We start from the raw sequence: 26,289 nt of genomic DNA on the forward strand, positions 1-26,289 counted from the left end.
TGCAGTTGTTTTGGGGGGTTTGTTTAGGGTTTTTTAAATATATATACACACACACATACACATAGCACAAGCTTGTCTAAAGAAGTGGTACTACAGGTGACACAACTTCCTCCGCTGCAACTAACCGAATCCCTTGACCTCTCAAGTAAACTAGGCATACAGAAGTGGCAGGAATAAAAGGTGCATGTAAAACCAGCAGCAATATTATGTTTGGCTTTCCACTACTTCTGCAAGTCACTGTACATATATTACATCGCTATCATAGAAATGGCACAGCCTCAGACACTTTCCACATTTTATTTACATTTTAAGACTAACTTTAATCTCAATCACATATCCATACATTTCCTTTGTTTCACTAAAACTTAAATGCATGGTTTATTAGAACAAAGACTGTAAACAAATATTTGCCATGTCCGATACATGTAACACACAGGAGCTGCTTAACAGAAATTAATCCCCCCATTTTATAAATACAGGTATCAAAACAATCCTGAACATACTTTGTGACACTACTAGTAGTCGGCACCCACACCCTTGCAAAATTAAACAAGATGAGCAACGGTATTCACTGTACCTGCTACTTTAAAACAAATTTAACTGCAGCTCTTTTACTAAGCAAGATGGATAAAGCATGCCATTTATATTTTGCCTTCTTGAGAGATTATTTTCAGAAACATATATTATTCCACAGCAATCTGACACTTTCTGTCATGCTTTCATCTTGTAAAACCTGAATTCCAATTTTAGGCTATTTCAGGCTTATGCTTAAATGACAGTGCCTCGATAAAGAGAAAAAAAAAATTGTGCTGCCTTTTTCTCCCATAGTGCCTGAAAACATATTGGGCATACATATATTATATATATTCTTACAAATGTCCAGGTCATGTATACCAGCTGAAATTCTTTTAATGTGTGGGTGTTTGCATTGTGAGATTTAATCAAGACATTAACATGAGTAGAAGGTTGTTGTTTTAAGACAGAAGTTTGAGAATCAGCTAAAATTAATTGTTGTAAGTTTGTCCCTCTGGAGGTTGTGGAAGCTTCATATTTTCTTTGGACATCATTAGACGTCTTAGCTCTTGAAGTACAACTTTAATGCTATAAGAATTTTGCCATTTTGCTAACACTGGTATGCTCCGTGCATCCACCTGCAAAAAGAAGAGGGAGTTGTAAGTGATGATGAAATACAAAGTCTCTACATAAATAACTGCTAATGACCTAACTGGTCTCAGAAAGGCTCTGAGCATTCCCTGGCACTTTCTCTGTGGCATAGGGTCCCCATATTCATAAAATACTTTAAAGTAGAAAGACCATATACTTACACACAGGTACAGATTCTGCAATAAAATCTACACAGGTGGACCCTTCCATCTGTCCTGATACTAGTATTAGTGAGTAGGAAAGGAGGGGGAGGGGGGAAGATCAGCAAATCGTTCACTGCAAAACTGGAGCCGTATTTTATAAAACATAATAATTTGTTTCAAATTGTTTTCCAGAAAGAACAAAAAATAATCACCTTCAGTATGCTAATACATACACTTGGGTTTTCCTCAGTTCTTTAGAAGAACCTGCCACACTGGAGTCCACAGAATACCTTTCTAGAGGACAATATCCTTCAGTTTTCCCTTGCTAGAAGTACTGTTAGAGTCAAGACTCACCACATGTACTAAGGAATGGCTTGAAATATTGAAATAACTGATCTCATCTTGTAAATGAAACATTTAGACATTTCCTAGTTCTTTGCATCCTTCCTACAGTATGTCACCTTATGGAGCCATGAAGATCACTGTACATCACTTACCAATGTGAATATGAACTGAAAGGAAAAGAAATGGGACTTCTACTATGCAGTTATAAAACCTGTGGGACAATTTACACAATTACATTACACCAGGGAGGTTTCCATAGGTTTCCATAGGAAAGTCAGCAACTGAAAGTCAGTTTGGGAATTGTTTTGGCAGGAGGTAAGTGCTGGCTACCCAGACCCTGCAAGGGGGCCGTTAAGATGACAGAGGGGTCTACAGCCCTGCCACTGCAAAGCAGGCCCAGGGGCAGGAATAGGGTTATTGCATGATAATGAATTCCACTGGCAGAGGCTATAAAAGCGCTGGAAACCACTGATTTATGATTTAGGCAGGATAAAATATTTAGAAGTTCCATCTTAATTAGGGCAAACTGAAAGAAAACACAACAACACTGGAATCAGAAATAAGAACGTTAAATAGACATTTTATTTCTAGATTGTTCAAAGTGAGGGTGTCTATTTTCAGAACACCGGATGCGACTAAAGCTTTTTGTAGGAGGAAACTGAGGTCAAGGTTTAACATTGTGCTAGCTGGGGCAGAAATACTAACCCAAGAAACCTCTGCACCCTCTCACTGGGCACTTGTTCCTTTCACAGCACTGCTGCCTAGAAGCTCAGATGAGCCATGACATGAATGTGGAGCTCCTTGCTGACCTTCATTGACAGAACCCACCCAAACACCACCTTGGAAAGAAGTGCCTGAGCAGGATCCTTGATCCAATTCACAGCTCAGCATTATAAGCATTGCTCTTCACACAAATAAATGTTCTGCTGAGAGTCAGAAACCCCTTAAAGTCAGCAGAGCTGCCAAAGACAGCCTATCAAACCAGAGTATAAAAAGCAGTCAGGTTGCTTCATAACTACTGCAAACATTAATAAACTAGGAAGAAAAGCAGCATCAAAAGGAAAGCTTCATTCTGCAGCAACATCATGCCAAGTTAAAATATGCATAAGTGTTTGAGCTAATACAGAAAGGTTTTGAAAGTAACACTGGTCAGACCATTATTGTAACTTTGGGACTACCTTTTTTTTAAGGAGTATTTGGTTTAATGCGGTAGATAAGAAGCAATATCAAAGCAGAATAATCTCTGCAACAGGTTCTATTTTATTAAAAAGCAGACAATTAGATAAAACCACTAGTGAGTAAAAGACAATGAATAGAAGGCAAATTCTGCTAAGAGATCATCTGTGTTATCAAGTAGCAGCTTAAGTAAGGCATCAGAAAACCTGAAAATTTCTTTCAAGATACCGAGCTCTTACAGATCTCTTCCTCTACAAACTTTCTAGACAGAATTAACAGGAGGGCACTCCAAAGTTTCTACCAAATGAGCTGGACCCAGCAAACCAGGAACAACAGTAATTAATTTCAAAAATTAGAATAGTAAATGTCACACTACTCTGTTCTCCATGTTGCGAGAAATGCACCAGACCACCACTTTTCCTCATGGGGTCAAACTTCATGGTGGTTAAGTATCATGGTAACAGAAGAAACGAGAGCTCAGATGTGACACTCAACATAGAGCTGCCAATGTTTAAGAGCTTGTTTCCCCCCTCTCACACAGAAGCACACTTGTTAACATTTGTTAACACTTCTCTGCAGCTAACCTAATATCCTCTTCAACTTAGCAAAATGAAACAAAATGTGAGTCCTGCCTGAATGCTTTGGTGTTAAAGTCCTTTGCCAGACAAGTAGTTTAAAAAATGTCCACATTGGTCTGAATCACGATCCTTTCTACTAAAGTAGCTGAGAAAAGATCACATTATATATCACTGATCTGCTCCAAAAAATCAATAATCTCCCCAAGAAAAATAGGGGGGCAAGAAGCCACAATAAGTTATTAAGGACCAGGTACTGGCTGCAACAGAAGATTGCCAACAAGGAAAGACACGCACGTGGGGGTAGAAGCCGTTAAAGTGTTTTAGAAGACCACTGCTAAATCAACATGGATAAGAGGAAAAAAAAAGGTAGGTTTAGATTTTGGTAGGTTTGAGAAAGAAAACTGTTGTAATTATCTGTTCAGATAAAGTCTGGGTTAGCAAGGCTGCTCCAGGACTCCCCAGCTGAACAACTATCTTCAGCCTGATGATTCTGCTTTCATACCATCTTGCTTCTCCCCAGCTCTGCCTTTGCAGGCGCTCTCTCAGGGCTGGGGAATCTGCCTCAGTTACAGCACAATCGGTCACCAGAGCTGTTCAAACAGGGTGATTCTACTCACAGTGGCTGTACTGGAATATGAGACTTGATTGCTTCAAAGTTATGCTCCTCCAGCTTTTCTTTCTTGGCTGGGAATTTGTAACAACAAATTCATAGGCTGCAAACTCTGCTTTAATGAGGTTATGAATGTTTTCTGAGCAAAGACTGCTGCAACATGACATTTTCGTCACTGTTTATCCCAAGTGTCTTTTCTACAAGTCACCAACCTTTTTCATGACATTCTGCAGAAGTAAAGACTTTGGCTCAGGTTCTGTTCTTGGTGTTGCAGATTTTATTTCTGAGTTAGTGCACAATAAATTCACTTTATTAAGAACAACAGTAAGATCTTTTGAATAATGACACAAACTATGTTCAAATCACACAAAAGCATTAGGTAATATTCAAGTACACATCCTGGGACAGAGAAAAATGTCAAGGCACATAAAAACTAATAAAAGTGAAAACTGCAACCTAAAGACTATTTTATTCTGAGGGTACACTACTTTAAGTCTTTGAACAAAAGCAAGAGAACCAATATGTATAATATATCATTTTTTCTACACAACTGGAATTAAACCAAAGAATTTTACACAATGTTGTAAAGTATTCAGTGTTTATAGTGTTCCCAGGATCTTAACTTTAAGTTAAGAAGTAGCTAACTGCTTAGTCTACAATAAACATACTCAAAGCAGTAACTGAACAACCACGTGGAGATTTATAGCTGACAGATTCCCAAGTGAGTTTAAAGGAAACAAATATTTCCAGCTGTAAATGGTATCTAAATGAACAGAAGTGAATGCAAATCCTGCAGTGCAGGCTGCTGAAGAGCTCTCTCACAGATGCAAAAACCAAGGCACCCTCAGAAGACCATGGGAAAATAAATAGCACGTCGGAACACAACCTGTGTTTTATCAATACAGTATACACAAGTCTCCAAGAGAAAAGACCATGCAGCATCAAGAACACTAATTTAAATATAGTTTTACAACAGTGGTGCCATTAGCACATGAAGGCATTTTGTCCAGCCATACATAAATACTTGGACTAGGTTTTCTGAACTTAGTACCCTAATTCTGTATACAAACACTGTAATTCCATAGGCAAACTGAAAAGCAGAAAATCACAAAAAATTAACTTGCGGATTAGAAAAGGAAGGCAATTCAACAGAGTGACTCAGAGCACTTAACTTTAGTCTTCTGATATAAAATACTCCTGAAGTAGCCCTCTCCTTCCCTGCACTAAATTTATCAGCCAGCAACCCCTGGGACCCCTGAAGAAGTGCTGCTGATGGGAAAGCTCCTTACAAACAAAACTCCTCTCTCAGTATAACCAAAGAAAAAGTCAGTAAACTTTTAACTGTCAGTATTGATAAATTCATTATACATGCACACTTTTCATGCAAAGCATAAAGAGCCTTCTAAGTCAATAAATCTGAGAACTGCAGCCAACAAAGCAGTATGAGACTAGCTTCCTTAGACCCCCAGTAACCCTAGCACATATCCATCTCCACCCCAACGCAGCAAAAGTTACCACCCTCTGAACTCACACTGGGGGCTCTATTTTTCCCTCAGGTGTTAACTGGCACCTATCTCCTGTAACGTGTAACTTAACAACATTACAAATATTTTGAGTAGTACGATAATATTGCTATGACCTATAATTTTGCTTAATATTTATCTCAGGTCTCTTTTCTGCAAGTCACCAACTTTTTTCTCTACGTCTATGAGCAATATGATCAACAGCTAGCCACATCAGGAAACCAGGGTGCCTGCAGAAGCATGGACAACAGAGCTTGTCTGAAGATGAAACTATCATTCACTCAAAGAATACAACAAACCGCTTATGATCTATTAAATGGAAGCTGATCAGGAAGTATGAGAGCAGCTTGAAAGGAACAAGAAGGAACTAAACCAGGAAGCAGCAGCGTGAACTGTTTCAGGATACTAAACATGCCCTCCCACCCCCCTCCCCCCAAGTTTATCTGACAGATTCTAGTGAGCATGTCAGCAAAGTAAGCTAAAACACAAGATACCAGGACAACGGGCATATTAAAAAATACATAATAAATGTGTTTAAAATTCCTTAGTTGTGAAAACCATTTTCATTAAAAATGTGATCAAGTCCTATTTAAATAATTTCTAAAAGGTATGCATTTGCATCAAATCCTTCTTAAGATATACTAGCTTATAGGTTGAAGAAAAAAATGAGTGAAGGTTTTGTATAAGCTTATAAACTTGTTAAAATCAATTTTTTTTCCTGTAGCAATTATTAGATTTCAACAGTGCTTTTAAGACCAGGAGGATTTCCTGTCACAGCATTCACCCTCCCGCTACGAGGCAAGCTGAGGCAAGCCAACCACCTTGGTAAACAGGAGCCTTTAGGCTCCACAGGTCTGATATTCTGCTTCCAGAAACCAACACCTATAGTCTCAGGCATGCACAGATGAAGCAACAAGAGCATTCTTTACTGATTCAGAATAATACACATTCCAGGGAGAGAGATAAAAAGAATATTACAAACATACCAAAAACTCTGCCACATTCCAGAATGGCAGCTTTTGCTACTCACACCTCTACTGTAATAAACATACAAAACTAGGCAACAAGCCATGGTCACAATGAAGGGCAACAGCTGCTTCGTAGATAGCAATTTTAGTAAGATCCTCAGGTAGCATAAAGTCATTGGCTACTCAAGTACTTTCAAATTACTTTTAGATGATTTCTGAAGTGTTAGTACACTGGCTTTTGACAACCAACACTACCCGACCTCCCACAACAGCTCTACCAAACCCCAAAGAATCTCTCCTTCTGCTACAGTCATTGGGATATTGCAGCTTCACATTTCAGTACTGTTAATTGCACAAATGAAAGTCCATCTTTCTTTTAAACCTTGCAAATTATTTACAACACAAAAATGCTCTCTGACTCACCTCTAAGTGCCACCACAACCAAGCTACTTTACATTCACCGGACACACATGTGCACACAGAGCAGTGTGATATACATTTGCAGCTGAGACACACACATATACCATGGTAAATACAAGACAACTTTTTCACCAAGCAATGAAGTTACTCAAGAGTTGTTCACAGGGTTAAAGTACCTAGTGAATAATGGAGTAGGAAACTTGCTTGAGCTGCTGCCACTGCTTGCGTTATGTAAGCGATCCCACCCTAAGTTCAGGATCAGCAAAATTAGCTTACTACAAATTGATCTTTAAAATGAAAGTGATTACCATCTACATCAAAAGACATTAAGACTGAAGCTGGGAATTTGAATAAATCCACTATAAAGAAAACATCTGTTCATTACAGGTGAGTTAACTATATCCAGAGTGAGACTCATTTGGAATAACCTCAATTTTTAATTAATGGAAACATCAGATAAAGTTTGTAGTATTCCTGCTACAATATGAATCTTTTATAAAGTATTACAAGGGAAATACCTACACTTTTTTCTTGTTAGAGCTAAAATCTTCAGCTTTATTTAAAAGAAACCACTGTTTCAATACAACAAATAATGCGTGCCTCATAAATAAGCCACTAAGAGCCACTAACATGTTGTAAATACCTGAAGATTTTAAGTAGTAAGCAACCAAAATTTGATTTAAACCAAGTACTTATATTGTAAAATTTAAATATGAAACTCTACCCAACATACCCTCACCTGTGTTTTTCACAGAAATAATTTATAGTACAGATTAACAACATGGTTGATCTTACCATTTCAACTTACCATTCCATTGGAATTATTTATTCCATTCATATTAATTTTAGTTACAAATCTAACTGTAGGAGGTGCTTCTGGATATTTAGGTCCACACTCTACTTTCAGACTGTATATTCTGTTTTCATAGTTTGTCTAGAAAGCAAAAAGACAGACTAATGCATTTTACTGAAAGCTGAATGTTAATTTTTTAAAAAGAACAAAGGCAAGAGGAATAATAAGAAATATGAACTAATTTTAAGTATATCAATATGTACCAGTTGATGGTCTTGGATTACTGATATATAACACTGCTTTGGTTATACTAATTACTTGATCAATATGTCTAAGTTACACTATTTATTTACTGTACCATACAAAGTTTTTAACAGAATACAATTCACATTTATTCTTATCCTTCCTACCCACCTGCATTCCCAAAACAACTTTGGCACCGGAGGGAGCTGACAGAAAATTAACAATCTTTAGGAAAATTACCACTTTCCCCTGTAGAAAAAATAAATCTAACGCTGCAAAAAAATCGGAAATGAAGAATGACAAAGATCCCAATAACCCAACAGTTAAGACACAGCCAAAAACAAGATAGAAATAGTATTTGCCAAAAAAAAATGGAGAATTAATTAACACTTCAGAAGATATCCATGACTTCCATATCTGATGACTGCTTCATTTACTAAAGGGTTTATAAAAGACAGTTAAGTGACAGCTAGTTTGCAGAAGACATCGCTCCAAAGTGACAATGGGGCAGATCTTTTCTAAGTGCAAATATATCATGAGAGAGTCCAGTTAGAAATGAATACAGTTGGGGTTTTGTTTGGGTTTGCTTTGTTTTTACACTCTTGTCAAGCAAGCCATGCACAATGGAAAGTATCAGTGGCTTCGCTGGTCACTGACCCACATGCCCCTGTGCTCCAAAAGGGAGATAAACCCAGTTTCTACACCTGTCTTTTCACTGGCGCAACAGATGCAGCTAACATGAACCCGAAGCAGTAACATTCCTCAGAACTTTCCAAAAGTACCACCTTTAAGCTGTTCTGCACCAGCCAGCTGTCACTCTCTCCACACAGAAGTGTTAACCACACAGTCAAGTTATCAAGTGACAGTCCACTCTGTGGTCAATTGAAAGACAGAGTAGAAAGCAGGCTACTGAAGCACCGTAACTGCACCCTATAATTTCAAGAAGCCACAGAGACTGAGCAGCAAGTGGGTCAGAAAGAAACAAGATGAAGCAGGACATCCTTTGTTAAGAAAAAGGTTTTGTATTAATCTTTCCCATTAAAAGTTAAGGGCCAATAAAAGTAATCTTGACATACTACAGGTAACACAGCTGCTACCACAGCAAGAAAATACAGCAACACAAATTTTCATTATTCACTCAGATAAAAATAAATAAATTTGCTTCCCCAGAGAGGGGTGCTGTCAGTTACTGTGGAAATAGGCCAAAAATGTATATGCACTGCTCAGAACTGAGAACAGTTCTCATGCCCTTATTCCTATCCAGGTGGCTTCTCAATTTTTCTTGGTTTGTCAAGTCGCTGCTTTACTGCAAGCCCAGCAACCATGGCCAGTTCCACGAAAAGCACTAAAACTCATGTTTTTTTCAAGGTCAGTAAAATGTTTCCTTTAATCCAAAACAAGCCTTCCCCTCCCCCCCTCCATGTTTTTTCACCCTTTGAATGGAGCAAGAAAAGAAAATGTGACAAGTGATTTTTCCAGAGCTCTAGAGAAGCCACCTGTGCAAAGAAATTCTTGCTGTCAGCGGTATTAGCAACTTCCTCTGTGTTCTGTCCATGTAACTCAACCAATTCCAAAAACACCCATGCTCTACAACCCTGAAATTGGACATGCAATTCTTCCCATCAAGATGCCACCACTGTTTTGGGAGCTTGTGGCTTTTGTTCTCTATAATCACCATGTACCACAAGTATCAGCAAAACCGCATGTCCCTGAAATGGCCCCAAATCAATACTGCTCCTGTGAATTCTTTCATAAAGAAAACAAAATGACAGCGTTATAAACTGACCAGAATTCAAAATGCATCTCAGGCTGCATTTGTTTTGTTTGGGTTTTTTTTTTAACATATGGGCTTCTACGTAATAATCACTCCCCACAAAGAGGTGTTAGGAGTCTACCTCAGGTTGAGCGGGAAACCAGTCACAGGCAGTTCTGAAGGCTGTTTAGGAGAGTCAGGGAAACACTACTTTAGTGTTCTCACATTTGCACGTTCTCTTCAAAACCCCTAAGACTACAAACTTTCTTCAAGATGTATTCAAACACCATGATTCTGCAGAAGCTAGTATCCAAAGCATACCATCATGTTTATATTTCAAAATTTACTTTATCATTTTTAAATTGGCACTCTCTCAAATGCATCCAAATCTTAGGAGCTCAGCAAAATTATGCAGATGTTCAAAACAGTCTACTGCAAGTTGCAAATAACTCTGACTTCCAAAAGGAGCTTAGGTTACACTGTTACTCTGGAAGAAGTTATCTTCACTGAGGCCAATTTCTGATCTCAGTCCTTGTCTTGTTTGTCCAATAAGCCCTGCAGCACTGAAGGAAACCCAAGACAGTAACCTCATGTTAGCAGCGAAAGCCAAATGCTAAGGTAGAGCCAGTGGAAGTATATTCATTTAAAGCTCTCAGTGACCTCTGTATCATATTGTAACTCATAAGAGAGCGCAGAAGTCAAGTAAAGCTGTGTCCCTTCGCCTCTCGTGAGGCTGATAGATGTGAGAGATGATTACTTGTCTTGCAGGTTTTATCAGCCTAGATTACATTCCATAGAACTTAAAAGGTCAGAAGGATTTGAACTGTGCATATATATTTAATCTTATTAGAAGTAATTAAAAACTGCTCGTTCTTTAGGTATGATTCAACCGAAATGCACGAACTGCTATACTGAAAGGCTATTTGAAAAAACTTTTGGAAGTTGAAAATATATTGCCAATTGGATAAAAAATTGCAAACACTAGGCACACATGATAAACTGTGGAAAGAGTTACCTTATCTACCGTGCCTTCACTGCACACTTATGTACAGTAATGGTGGAAATACAAACTGAACATATTCCTAACTCAGTAGCACGTTCTCGAATCGTAACTGGCTTACACAGACAGCTGCAGAAACATGTACTAGGGGAAGCTAGACTGGGAACACTGACTAATGTGCCAGGAAGTGATAGATTGTAACATGGATATACAGCATTAACAATTTTAACTTATTCCTTTACTCTGTAGCAAAGTAACTTGCTTGTTTGTTTGTTTTACTGCAGATTTTGTGTTCCCTACAAACTTAAAAAAACGTTTTAAATTCATCACACTTACCCTTGGTGGCCCAATAATCATTCCTGTCCATCTGGTGAGTGTCATATCTTCATCATCTTCAAGGCCCCAGCTTACTGTACCATCACCTACTCCTTTCTGTCCCTCTTCAAGTTCTTCCAACAAGCGAAAATTACGAGGTACTTTAACTAAAGAAAAAGGAAGAATATAATTAATACCACTCACATTAAGGAGAACGTAAACAATTTAATTGCTTTTATATATTATGCACTAGCAACTGTTGAATATACTTTGAAAGCCAAACAAACATTTCCTGCATGATTTAGCACTCAAAATGTTTTGAGTCAACTAACCACTTCACTGGAAGCTAGTTACTACCCAGTGAGCAATGCAAACTATAAAAGAGAAAATAAGAGAGCTCTCTTTGGTTAGAGATGGCTTAATTCAGATTCTCTTTCCCAAGAACAGCATTGTGGAGAGCCAGTACTGTCTGTCAAGCTCAACTCAACTAGAATCAACATAAAATTATTATGGTAAAAACAATTAAAGAATGCAATATTTAACATGATCTTAAATTCAAACTGGAATAGAATGACTGAAAAAGTTTCACTTAATTTTTTTTAAAAAACTAACACTTTTATAGATGAAAACAAATTAAAAATCAAGTATTTTTTAATCTACTGGTTATTATTCCCACTTAACAAAAAGAAAAAAAAACAGCACAAGAAACACTGATTAGGTTGTTAGAGAGAGATAATGACATATTCACAACAGAGTATGAAGATGTACTGCCTGTAAAGAGAGCCAAGTAACATTCACATACTGAACTATAATTACCGGAATATAATTATTACACAGGAAAACAGACAGATATTGATAGGTACTTACAAGTGGACATTTAATTGCTTTATATCACAGAAGCTAAAATCTTATTTCAACACTGATGCAGGGAACAAAGCTAATTAACAGTTATACATGTAATTATGATGTGCTTTTATTTTCAAATAAAATATGGAAAATGATGTAGTAGCAATAATACAACACAATAAAAACTTCGATTTTCTTATAGCAGCTCATAGCTGTATTTTTTTCTTCATACAGCTACTCCAGCTATAGTGTTTCCCATGAAACATGTCTTTTAGTAGAGATCCTTTCTTATGCTAGAATAATCCAGGTCTCTATAGAACTAAACTTTATAAAACTAAAACTCTAAGACTGGGTACATACAACTTTGTTAGCAAGGAATACCTACTATGCAAGTTTGAAAAAGGTGAGGGAGTGTCAAAGAAAACTGAGTTTTCCATCAATTATTTAGTCACTGGGATTTCAGGCTTTACATTATCATCTAGCTTGTATTCCAAGCTGTCTCTATGCAAAGAAACCCCAGCCTAACAATATATGATTGTTTAGGTGAATAGATATGTATATGGACCAGTATAAACATATCCTTCAGCAGCTACTCAAAGAGCTTACCTTGCATATCCATGGTTTCTCTTAATTCATGTTTAAAACATGTTATTTTGGTTTTTTAAATAACAGAGACTAGGCTGCTAAAAATTGCAGGAACAATTGTCTCCAATTGTATTAAGAGTATAGTATCAGGACAGTGCTAGAGAATTAACACTCTTGTATGGTCTCACCTTCCTTCCTGCTTTGGTACTGCCACTCATCTAAGCCCATAATGAGCTACTTCAGCTTGCTAACTGAGCAGAAAATTACACATTTTGGTTAGTCTCCTGACAGTTTAGCACACCAGCCCAGCTCCCAGAGAGATCTGACAAGTACCAGCATGAAAGTGCAGCCATGGCAGCAAAAACTCACACATTTTTACAATGAGGTTAACAGTTAAACTACTCTGGAAGCTTATTTTCACAGATAAAAGTTCACATACAATTGATTACCTGAAAATACTAGAACAGTACATCAAGGAGCTGATCATTTCTCAATAGTTTAGCATGGATCCTTTTAAAAAGCTTCATTGAAATTGGTTTGTCCATTGCTTTAGTCCCATTCTGACTTGTTACTAACATTAGATCCATACATTTATGTCTCTAATTCAGACTTGGGATGAGAACTGACAATCATATTCCCGTCACACTACAGAGCAAAAAGCTTTTACTTTTGCTCCAGACTCATATATACTCTGGAACAGAGTATGCCAGTAAAAGGTCAATGCTAATCTTAAAGAAATTAAAAATAATTAAACCATCAGGTATACCTTCTAACAAACATCTTGTTTTGCATCACATGACTGAACAGGTTTTGACTGGTACATGGAGCCTCAAACAAAAAAAAAAACCCACAAAAAACCCTCAGCCCCCCAAACCATCCACTTCAGCATCCAACCATTATCTTATGCACCAGTGGCTTAAACCCACCATTTCTCAGAATTCTTGCTCTGACTGCAAAACTTCTGATGTATAGTTTACCGCTCAGAAGAACACATAAGAGACACTAGCAAACAGGCTCAAAGGTTATTTCTGATCGCCTGCTACCACCTTTTCAGTGCAGTTGAGATGACCCAACTGCTCACTGCCAGAAGAGGCTCTGTGTCACCTTCTCCCAGAACTATGCTGCTCTTGCACTAACCAGCATCCCCTATTAGCCAAACTGGGACACTAATTGTAGCAAAATGCTGTTTTTTCCTTTAGGCAAAAAATCAAATCCAACCAGTTAATCAACTGATTTGACTCAGGAAGAAAGATCAACAAATGCCAGAGCTGACTGCTGTCTTTCAGCGTCTTCCTTTGAAAAAAACATGGGTGTGGGGACAAGGAATCTTTTTGTGGCAAAAAGCCACTGGACTGGCTCAGTGGTATCATAAAATTGTACTCAACACACAAAACTGTAGGAGGTGACAGTTAATAGAAAATAACAACCTGTTATGACCAGCTGCCCTGTGTTCATCACATTTTTTCCACTACATGTTCTTTGCTCACTAGTTCCCTTAACTGCCCAAGGGAAGCAGTGAAGGATTTGGGAAATCTCCAGAACATGACCAGAAAATAACTTGGATCTCCTCTGGAAAGAGGCAAAACATCTGACAGCAAGTGGCAGGCTCCCCACACTAACATTCCTATTAGTGCTCAAACCAGGTAGCAAAACACTGCTCTGAGGTTGAGTCACAACACCTGGTGGTTAAAAAACCAAAAACTAAACCAAACCAAATTCCAAACCAACCCACCCACACCACCCTACTGAGATTCCAACCCATTAAAAAATTCCCATTGTTCATTCACAAGACTGGACCAAAGACAAAAGTTCAAGCATGTTCCTTTCCAGAAAGTTACATGTCCTACATTTGAGTTGGGGTCACCAGAAATGATTGTATAAAGACAACACCACGATTTCAGATGACAACTTCTATTTTTAAGGTCTTTAGTTCACTTACACAAACGTTGTATTCCTTTATGAGTCCACAAGAAATGCACAAGATCTCTCTTTTTGTGCAATCTTAGACTTAGTATTTGGACAACAACCTCTCCTACCCTATTTCCACAGAGATATCCCGATTTCTCAACTGAGATCAGAGGGGAAAGCAACAAGTTGTGTACATCTTTATTATGAATGTTTACCAGAGATTTCTGCAACAAAGGATTACCTGGTCACCATTTCCTAGCTTAAAAACTAAAGAAAACAAACCCCACCAAAACCAAACAAAACCTCAACCAAGACTAAACAAACAAAATAACCCCACCAAAACCAAGCCAAACCACCCCCACTGCCCCCCCAAAAACCCCACACCAACAAAACCCCAACAACAAACGCAAAAAAAAACCTGCTTCCATATCCCTGGCATATACAATGTTTTATCCCCAATACTTTGAGCTTCAACTAAAGAAACTAATGAATGCTCTATTAAAAAGCTATTTCTGATAGGTTTCTGACAAGCAACATAGAATACTTTACAAATTAACATACACAAAAAGCAAAACACCTTATCTTTACAATTACAGTCTTAGAAACTACCAGCAGAATGAACTGGAATTAACTGCTAGCGTTGTCCTGAGTATCTACTCACACTCACACGTGCTATTGCACTCTACATGCTTGCTTTGGTCATGCCATAACCCTTATTTACATAATGCAAATCAAGCTACCTGGAAGAACAGAGCACACATACAAGATCACACCTTCCAGTGAATCAGCAGCAAGAACTTCTATCTAGAAGATCAAGTAACAATGGTCTGGATCTTTTGCAAATTAAGCTTGCTTCTACTACAGAGTAAGGAATCCTTGTTCATACTATTTCACACATTCCAGGGGGCACAATCTAAACTGTATGTTAATGGTGCAAACACAACTTGCAGTTTTGTCTCTAACACAAACAACACAATTCATCAAATACTTGCTAAAAACTCTGTAACAGTCCTGGATGAAATCTGATTAAGAGTACTTAACTTACACGTGGACAATGAAAGAAACAACAGCCTTTTGGTTTGCAATAGGAAATTGCAGAAGCTACCCCCATTTTTCAGATGACTACCAGACCTCAGGTGTCCCTTCTGGAACAAGTAATGCCAGCTGAAGAGAGAAATGCCTCTAGCCTTTCACCACCATTGACCTGCCAAATACCGTTCTCCCCAATTCCACAATTCCATGTGTTGATGGGACCACTAACCAGCTTCAGACAAGTGCAGACAGGTTGTTTTTACTCCCTGTAACAGGCATCCCTCAGCTAAAACCTCTTGCTTCGAAGTGAAGGGGATTAAAGCAGCCCTGCGATGTTATCACTGGCAGAGCTGTGCGAGCGGGAAGCCCCCACTCAGTAGGCTGTGATTAATGTCTAGGTACAGCTCTCCATCCAGCACAGCTATTTGCAATGACAGACTAAGACTCTACATGTAAAAACATAGCTGGGTTCATCAAGATTAAAACACAAAAGCAACATCCCCTAACCTCTTTTTGGTTTATCTGCAAAGCTTACTTCACTAAGCGTTTTACTGACAATTACCACCTGACACACACACACACCCTTCCCCACCGCTTTTGGCTGTGTAATAGTTTTCTTCACAGTAGTTCATATGGAGCTGTGTTGTGGGTTTGTGCTGAAAACAGTATTGATAATAGAGAGATGTTTTTGTTATTGTTGAGCCTTGCTTACAGAGAGTCAAGACCCAAGGGATATCCCATACCATTTGGCATCATGCTCAGCATATAAAGCTGAGGAAAAGAAGAGGAAGGTGAGGACACTGGGAGTGATGGCTTTTGTCTTCTTAACTAACCATTATGCCTGATGAAACCCTACTTTCCTGGGGATGGCTGAACACCTGCCTGCCCTTGGGAAGTGGTGAATTAATTCCCTGCTTTGCTTGTGTGTGTGGCTGTTGCTTTACTTATTAAACTGCCTTTATCTTGACCCACAAGTTTTCTCACTTCTACTCTTCCAGATCTGTTCTCCATCCCGCCTTGAGAGAAGCGAGCAAGTGGCTTAGTTGTCAGCTGGGGTTAAACCATGACACCCCCAAAACAGTATTTACCAAAGTTTTCACAGAGAATTGAACATATTTCACTGAAAAACCCAAAGCAAACCCCACCCACTCATATTTACATATACCAACAGTTCTCAATCTAGAAGCTTTATCATGAAATTACAATTACTGGTACCTATTAGAAATCCATGAAATTAACAGTGAATTTTAATACCTTGGTTGGAATGAGACAAGAATAAAAGCAGAATCAGAAAAAAAAAAAAAAGGCTTAAATTGCCTGGATGGCCCTGCTCTTGCTGGTATGTCAAGACACAGTTCTACAGTTGGCAATACCAGATCACCCAGTAATACAGAGATTTAGTCATTATCAAGACAGAACACACAACTACACACCTCAAACAGCTACACTAAATCACATGTTTATTGGGAACAAATACACTTTCAAATACAATTTAGAGTCCAAGCTCCCTGCACATCAAGTGATTCTTTGCCACGTGACAGGCAAGAGCGGGATAAAGCTACTCTGTACTCTTCCCTGACATATGTAATGATTTTTCATAGATTGGCTCAGAGACAATTTTCCTGTTATATCCAAAACGACTTGTTATAATAATTGTCTATTCGAATATCCCTACCAACATTCAGTTTTTCTTAAAACCCCCCTTAGCTCTTGGCTTCAATCAGTCCTTAAAATCACACCCATAGCAGGAACCTTTTACTACATGTAGACCAGTACACCCCACATTGCCAACACACTCCCCACTTCAACAATGAAAATGTGAATAGGGACCCAAGAACAAGTTACAGCAATAAATTATACATTAGCACAGCTGGGATACTGTCAGGGTTGCTACTCTTCCTAACTGAGATAGCTAGGTCAAGAAAAGTCTGTAGTATAAACAATTCTGAATCTAAGAGTTACCTATTGTCCATTGAATTACACCTAATGGAATGTGTGTGGGGGGGAAAAAGTCTATATAGCTTGGTAAAAAAAGATAAGATAAATTCTCAAACCCCATTTAACAGCTTCAGGCTTTCAGGAAAATACATATTTTTTAATGACAGGGAAGAGGGTAGGGATGTCAGCCTTGCAAACTCTAAGCCATAATACAATTTCTCCTGGGGCAGGGAGGGGAAGAAATAAAAAATTCCAAGAGAAACACATCGAAAATAACAGGTTCCTTTCAGCCCAAACAATTCAGAAGTCTTATTGCTCTGGACAAATAAAACAAGAAACTGGAAATCTGCACTAACAACAACAATATACAAAAAGAACATAAAACAACTACAGTCTTGAATAGGCCTGAAATGGGCAATACACATAAAAAGAGAGGAAAGAGGGCTTCCACATGTGAAACAGCCACGTATTCTATTCTGGCTGCAATTAGCTTTTTTTGGAAGATGTTATTCTCTGAAATAATTTTTTTTTATAAAGCATAGACAGCAAAAAAATTGGAACCTACTATCAAGAAGTATGACCAGGTTTATTGTAATTACACTGTAATTACCTGAGGTTGATCACAGTAACCTAGCTCGCAAAACCATAAGTATTTCTAGCAACTGGCCTATTAGCAAAGTTAGACATGGGAGTTTTGTCACTAACATTAGCAGTGGAATGCAGCAATTCAAGAGTGAGCTTTGCTGTTGTTTTAAATTAGGAATGCTACTACACACATAGTAAAAACCACTGTTTCCAGCAACCAAGAAAACAGCACCAGTCTTGTGGAAGGCAAATAGACATTTTCAGTGAAAAGAAATACCTTTTTTTCCAGTAACTACGAAATCATCTTTTGCTGCCATGGAACTCAATCGCTGAATCACTCCAAACAAGCATTACCAAATGCACAGTTTCCTGCACTAAGGAAACTGGACCTTCATTAAACGGGTTTGATAAATCTGGGTATTTCTGATAACTGAAACTTCTGTTTTCTTAGAATTACAGGTACAACCCACTTCTCTGAACTGCTTTCCAAGGACGTTTTGACATATTTCAAAAAAATTCAAAGTCTTAATGCTGTTTGTTAGTAGCATTCATAAAGCTACATTTCAAATACACTACTTCTCTCTACCTTCCATCAGCAATCACATTCCAAAGCAATGAAAACTGGGCAGTACAATAGTCTGCGTTAAGAGAAATGGAATTGGGAAAATGCTGTGTTATCTGCAGCAGTGAAATTAAGGTATTCAGCAGCAGTATGTGGCCTATACACAGGATGGTGAGTAAAGTTCTACGCAATTCTAGGATGTATGGATGAAACATCCACATAATGGAAGTATCTTCCACAGGAACATTCCGGTCATCATTGATTTAATCACTTAAAACCAAATAGATGCATTTCTCTCAATGATAACAGAATACAGGCAGGCTTTAACAAAGCCATTCAGGACAGACAGACGACATAAAAAGACAACAAATAACAGAGACCTCAGAGCATTTTGTGCTTCCAAAATTAATCATGGGCAACCCCTCAAAGCCAACAGCACCTGAATCCATTTTGCTAGTGTCTAAAGAACACATTGTATCAGATCACTTGGACTGTGCCTTATCATTACTCTCTTCAACTGGCTAAGCTGTAAGCAACAGTGGTTTAGATCTGCAGGCTCATGAAGACCAACCTAAGTTTAACTGGAAAGTTTCTAGGAATAGAACCTCAAGAAGAAAAACAAGTTGACAAAAATCAGGTGAAAATCCATTTCTATGTAAAATGAAATTATTAATCCCAAAAGAAAAACAAAACAAAACAACTAACTTTACAAAATTAGCAGAAAAAGAGATGAGTAGCAGGGAAGTTTTCAGAGCTCAAGTAAATATACATCAGTGAGCATCTGTACAGCAAATGGCCATTTATTTAACATGTTCTATGTTTATCATAATTTAGAGCCAACTTCAATTTAATCCTAAACATTTGAAAACCACAAAACTCTCAAAAATTAAAGAAATCACTTGTACTCAACAGAGCTGGTAAGAACTGAATGGGCTATTCCACTTCTCTGCAGGACTGAAGGTTTGGGGATTTTTTGGTATATGTATTTATAGCGACAGCTGAAAGGCACAAACTTTCATCTTAAAACCTACCTTTTTGTTAAAGCTAACTAAAGTAATGTTCCTTTCCAGAATTGTATTGGTGATAGTTTATTCTTAATTCACTTAAATGAAATCTTACATTTGTTGCTATCCTAACATAGTTCAGAACTAAAGTGCAGCTGCATGAAAACAACTTCCATCAAAATGTCTTTGATATGCGAGTCTAGCAACAGCCACAAACACTCTATACACACCTTATATTAAGAAGGCAGCTAATCAGAAAGTATGTTAACACAGCAAAAGCCTCCACCATTTTTTGTAATCCAGCACACGTTTTGGCTGGAGGTACGAAGGGGTACAAAGGGGGGTACAAAGAGGTATTGGTATCTTTAGGGTATGGGATAAATACTAGTGTTTAAAAAGCCCAGTAACTTCACTGAAGACAGAACATAGTTTTACAGAAAAATATTTTTCCCTTTACTTTTCAATTCCATTATGCATATCCCCAACATGAAGGTATCCACCAGCAACAATACTTGAAAATTATAAATTCTGAACAGGCTGATATTTGCATGTTTCCTGGTCTTTCAGCAGCAGTTCTAGCTGCACTGTGCTGAAGTTTGCATTTAATAGAACTTAAGATGCTCCATCTCATACTTTGGGTCCAGCTGCCAAATACAACAGGAAAATAGAACTTTATACTTGCACCTTTAGGGACAATCAGACTACTGACTTGGAAAGGAAAGCCCGTCACCACAAGCGTCATCTACAACCTGTCAGTTCCCACTTTCTAGGCTGAGGCCACCTCAGAAGCATCTGGTGGGATCCAATTCTCTTATTTGTCTCATATACATCTCACTAGCTGTACTCACAAAACTGAGAATAGAGTATATAGCAACACCCAGCCTCACAAGGAAAGGAGAGTGGTAACACCAATTTGCCCCCGATTACATTTAGTTATTAAAAAGTGTATTCAGACACCAGAAAATCATAATAAAGCTTTCAATATATGAACTATTATAAAGTTAGTTGGGGGGTGGAAAGGAAAGCAATTAAATTTCTACAGATTCAGGTATTAGTAGTTGAGATGTCATGAACAGATCTGACTTACAAACACACATTAAGATTGCTTAAGCCACAAATCTTGATGCTGCAGGAAGAATTCTCAGCATAATAAACTGCAAAATCAACATCAGTTTATTCCTTGTGTTTCAGTTGCTGCTGGTTTCATGGAAAGAATGATGAGACCTTGAACTGGACTTCTCCAGCAGCACAAGTATTCTAAATGTGTAACTTCATAGGAAAAAAACCTATGTGAGATTTTAGGTTTTATAAATTATGTTTTTAAGTGTGAGAAATTACTAGCAGAACAAATAGCTCCACTATCAAGGCACCTTGGTCTGAGAAGTCCTCCCTTCTTTTCTTTTATCCTGCCTCTCAGGTAACCAGAAGGAAGTGAGCTAACTGCTCCCAGTAATTCTGAGCTCAACCAAGTCTGTTTGGTAACTGATCAGATTCTTGACTGAAGGCAGTCTTGTGGACAGTACTTTTCCTGTGATGGTGAATTTCCTCTAGGAACATTGCTCATTTCTAACCATGCACCACTCTTCACTCCCATCCTTCCCTGCTCCCCACTTCCTCACCTTTCCCAGAAGAGCACCAGACAGAGGGAGATTCAGCTGCCATTACCTATCTGATTCATCAGAGCTGCTCTGACCCATATCCACGGAGAAGCCATCTCTCAAATCCCACCAAGTTTTTCCCATTACTCACCACCTCTCCTTACCAAAGTTCACACCTCACTGAAAAAACTTTCATTCCCCATCTCCCACAGTCCAAACTCCAAACACCCTCTTCACTATCCTGATTTTAATGTAGCAACAGTGCCCTAAGCATCCTAAAACTGTACAAGGTCGAAGAGTAAAGAAGTGTAAGAGCCAGTGAGCAAAACTCAAATTGGATTCAACTTTGTTAACAAGGATGTAACAGTTACAGTTTGTTTCACTCTATTTTTGCATTTTCATGCAAGCATGCTGAGTACAGCTGCTGTACAGAATTACTAATGGCATTCATATAAATTGCACTAATGAAGATGCTTGCTTCACTAGATACAGATTTCATTAAGACTCAAAACAGTGAATACATAAGCAAGCTTTCAGTAAAAAATAAACACCAACAAAACCCACACAAGTTTTAAATAATTAAAATGTCTCATCCAAAAAAACCTCAAAAATTATCACACCAACAGAAAGCTATACTATGAAAAGATTAAACTAGATTGCAGCCCTAAAAGAAAATTGCTTAAAACTAATTTTACAAATTTGCACCAGTGTTACTGGCATAAATTTATCAGTCTATATTATAACTGAGTGCAAAGAGTTTTGGGGGGTTTTTATGTTAACTTAGACTTTAATTATGTCAGACAATGCACTACCAGTTGTGTCAAACACTAAGAAAAACCCCACAGGAATTAAACAGTTAAGTCACTAAATAGCTCATCAATTGACATCCAAGCTGTTTTGGTGAAGGGTGGAAACGCAGAGGCTGACAATGGTTTAAAAGTTAACTCTTTACAGGCAACCACTAAATGAAACACAGATGAGAGATTAAACCGTTCAACTATCTTCCCACATTTTAGTATATGAAGTGATAAGATTATGAAAAATGACACATTGTGATGCTTAGCAAATTGAGAATTTTATTGCTATTTCAATTTTGTACAAAACAATGTAAGGCAGGAAGCCAGTAAAGAGGGCTTAGAAAAGATATCTGTCACTTCAAAAACCACCAACAGTATCTGTTGTGATTTAAGAGTCGAAGGAATCAAGTTTTTATCAGACAAATTAATCTTTCCAATTTCTCTCCTCAGAAGCTAAAAAAAACCCAAACCCAAAGCTGTTTAGCACAAAGTAACCTCGCTATTAAAAACATAAAGCCATATATAGGCAAAAAATGGCTAAAGGAAAGGTATAATGGCTCAGTTTTTGAAAGTTTCATTTTAAACCTGAGATTGCACTGGCAGAGAGGAAAAATACAGCATTTTTAAGCTATCTTTTTAAGTAGGATGACATAATTAATTTAATTATTTTTCAGATAAAGGGACAGTAGTGGGAGACTGGAGGAACCCAGCAGAGACCCCTATCTCTTGCCATAAAACAGCCTTCCCAGGGTCTCCTTTAATAGTAAGAGTACAATGTGTGACCCAGATAACAAGAGCAGCATCAAGGACTTAGTTTAGTAAAGCTGTAAAGCTGTCTAAAATGGGTTACAAGTCATCGATTAGCAAGGAGTTGTTCTAAGACTTGCATGAAGGTCCTTTCCAACATGACTCAGCACCCACCTACAGTCCAAAACGTAAAGATCCTTCATCTATGTAAAGCAAATAACATGATCCATTGTTCTTTCAGTTATACACATAAGCACATATACACATTACAGATATAATCAGCAAACGTACTGATGGCCACATATTTACTAACATGACCTGACAGTAATTATTTTCCTACTTTATTTCTGTGACAGTCATCTTTCAAACTATTTTCTGTATGCCATGGTACTCAAAAGTTCAAATTATTTCCTATTTACATGATCACATATTCCACTTTACCAAGAAGAAAGCTTGCAATTTCTTCCTTTAAAAATGTCTTAAGTAATATGAATATAACTGGACATTTTACTAAGACTGTATTGGTAACCTGAATAAAGGACATTATTTTTACATGTATTGAAAAAAGAGTTTTTACTTTCTCAAGCAAACTGCAAACACACTTAACTGTCCAGTTTTGAATAGTCACAAATGCAATCAATGGAGGTGATTTTTTTCTTTGTGCACTTTATATATGTCTAATGCAACAATTATTTTAAGAAGGGGGATACTGAGTCTATCTAGATGTTAAACGTCACTTTTCTGACAATTTTTTTAAATCTACGTGAAGTTTCTCATCTTTCTGAAATAAAGGATTAATTTAGAGCTCTGATGTTCTAAATGTTGATGGTTATATTTCTTCCAAAATGCTAACTAGAAATTATTTAGAGTCACGTACTTGAAGCACCACAAATTTTTGAAAAGGCTGTAAAACAGAAGCTCATGTTATTCAGAACCAGTCTGACAGCTTCACAGTCTTAAGTTTCTGCACTGATTTTATTCAAAATATTGTTTGAATTATATCTCATTAGCATCTTCCAAATGACAAATACAAAGAAAAACACTCAGTCAGGACAGCATATAGCAACCCCCTTCTGAGTACAGCTTAAATCAAGCCTATTTTAACGGCTTCCCCCATAGCACCTTGTTGCTGTTCCATAAGCACTGCGGCTCCCACAGGCAACAAAACTTAACTGATGGGAGTAGCTGAAGCTGATCTAGAGCTTTACATAAAGTTTTGGTCAGGGTGAAGTACAAGCTACAGCCCAGGGAAAGCAAGGAGGGTCAGTCAACAAAATGAGACTGAACAGTCTCACAGCATGTACTTAACACTACTTTTAGAAAAATCTCCCATAAAGCTAAATACAAACACTAACAAATACGGATGCAATTCAACTCTACCAACTACACATAAGACTTGGAAATGAGAAGCCTTCTCATCTGTGCTTAGATTTCTAGTATAGACCATTTGCCTCCACCTGCTGAGTGGCACATCTTCCTGCGCGTCTTGTATCTTCATCCAGGCTAAATTTTTCCAGGATTACACAGAGTAGTTTAGGGCTTTAATACTATGCCTGATAACACCCCGAATTTCAAATGAACACTTAAACAAACAGATGATTACAAAGTAGGCCACTTTTATTTAATCTCAGAAGTAAGGTATTTAGCCTGTAAGGATACTCTTACATTGCTACTGTGGCACAAAGACCTAGGTTGGGGTTTGTATTTAAAGACAAGAGTTACAAGGTACCAGCAACAGTGAGAGGAGAATGGTACAAGCAAAGCTCTGAGAAGAAACAGATTATCTTGCCTATATATGCCACAAAGTTGGAAAGAAATGATGGTCTATATATAGTTTAAAAGCCAGTTGTAAGCTAGATTGTTCACAACCACATCTAAATTATTTCTGGCTTGACAAGATGTTTTTAAGCAGGCAGAACAATCACAGTTGCAATTTCTTGTGCACAAGACAGGATGGAAAAATGCCCCACACAGAGTGCTTGCTGCCTCACAGAATATTTTACTTCTTTTGTTTTGCCTGATTATTTGCAGCTTCAAGAAGTCTGTGCTTACAGAACTAACATAATAAATATGCAGAACAAGCTTGGAGGACTGTAAAATTCTGAACAGTTTTTAAACTGATTACTTGGACAGGTTCTGGATAAGTGAACAATGTGATGAAGAAGTGGGGAAGGAGTAATTACATCCTTGAAGGCAAAACACTGGATAAATGTAGACAACTGTTTCCTCCACAAGGGGAAAAAAAGAGGGAGGAACTGAGTATCCTGTTGGTCAGGAGAAAGAGAAGTCTACCCTGTGTGGAATTTAATACACAAGTTTTCTAGATACAAAACTTATATTATACCATCTCCTATATGGAAAAAAAAACCCAGTCTGTAAAGCATCACTTCTGCACTCCACTTCTGAATACATTCCTTTATTACTCCTCTGAATGGCTCTTAATATCCAGGAGTCTCCACACAGGGTATGGTGATCCATCAATCTCTACCCATCTGAGAACAGAGCAGACATCAGTTTGATTTGGAATGGAGAAGAGTTGCAAAGGGTTTAAGGGAAAGTATTAAAAAACCCTATCTCACATCATGGAATCTTTTTCAATGGATGATTTTAGGGGAAGGAAAAAGCTTTTAAAAAAAAGGACAAAACCCAACAACAACAACAAAAAAAAAAACCCAAACTCCAGGAAAGATGCAGTCAGTCCTTGCTTCACAGCTCAGGGAGTTAGACTGAATGCACTCAAGACCACTTCCAGCCCTTCATTTTTAATATCAGCTTCTTTACAGTGGCACTCATGCACACTTTGGAACTGCTTTCACCACCACTAAATCTTTGCAAATAGAAGTACAAACCAAAGTTAAGAAAACAAGGCACTGATGCTGAACACTGTGCCACTTTTATTCAAAGAATCAATCCTATAAAAATTCAAAGGGAAAAATCTCTTTGTATGGGCAACATGAGAGAAGTCCCACAAAGAAGCTAATTCATCCCTAAAGATCAGAGTATCTGAAAATAAGAAGTATGGATTTGACAGAAAACACACTTGTTTGGGGTGTAGCTGTGCTCTATTAAAGACATAAAGCACACTTTTAAAAAGATTGCTTGTGACTATGTTCCAGTAGTAAATTTGGGATCTCATATATAATTGCTGAGTGTAGGTCTGTTAATCCCCCCACCTCCCCGGCCCTGAGTGCATGGTTTCAGCAAAACAAGGGGAATTTTCATTAAGTTAGCCTATTCACCCTCCCCCAAACTCCTGAAGCCCTCCCTGGGTTGAAGAGAAAGGAGACAAAAGCTTTAGCAGCCCAGAGTTAGAGCACAGTATTACAGTGCTGCCTTAAACTTCATCAAGTTTTAGCCACACAGTGACACGATCACTGCTTTTAGGAGACATTCACATTTGAGATATATCTACCTATATCCTATACATGTAACAATCTTAAATAAAACCCAAATTAACTCCTGAATTAACTGCATTTGATGATGTCATTGATTAGCTTCTTTTTCTCATGTTACATAAGAGATTTTAAATTGTATGCTATGGTAATTTTTTTTAATCTGAATTAAAAAATCTGAATTTCAGATGTTTAATTACATCTCCTGCTCTCGATTTTCAAAGGGATTAACAGACTGAATCTCCAGCTAACCAATGTGAAACT

General features: G+C 37.8%; 1 protein-coding gene across 1 annotated transcript in view; it reads right to left on the bottom strand.

Moving 5' to 3' along the window:
• Positions 1 to 283: 283 nt before the first annotated feature.
• The window catches only part of UBE2V2 (ubiquitin conjugating enzyme E2 V2), a 28,778-nt gene continuing 2,772 nt past the window's right edge, over positions 284 to 26,289 (bottom strand). Inside the window, exons 2-4 of the mRNA XM_084259967.1 lie at positions 11,053 to 11,198; positions 7,736 to 7,861; positions 284 to 1,151 (exon numbers count right to left, since the gene is read on the bottom strand). Of these exons, the coding sequence (XP_084116093.1) occupies positions 1,005 to 1,151; positions 7,736 to 7,861; positions 11,053 to 11,198 (419 nt within the window). The 3' untranslated portion in view covers positions 284 to 1,004. The remainder of the gene's footprint in view (positions 1,152 to 7,735; positions 7,862 to 11,052; positions 11,199 to 26,289) is intronic.

Source organism: Gallinula chloropus, assembly GCF_964237585.1.
Source record: "Gallinula chloropus genome assembly, chromosome: 2".
In the NCBI taxonomy this organism is placed as follows: domain Eukaryota; kingdom Metazoa; phylum Chordata; class Aves; order Gruiformes; family Rallidae; genus Gallinula; species Gallinula chloropus.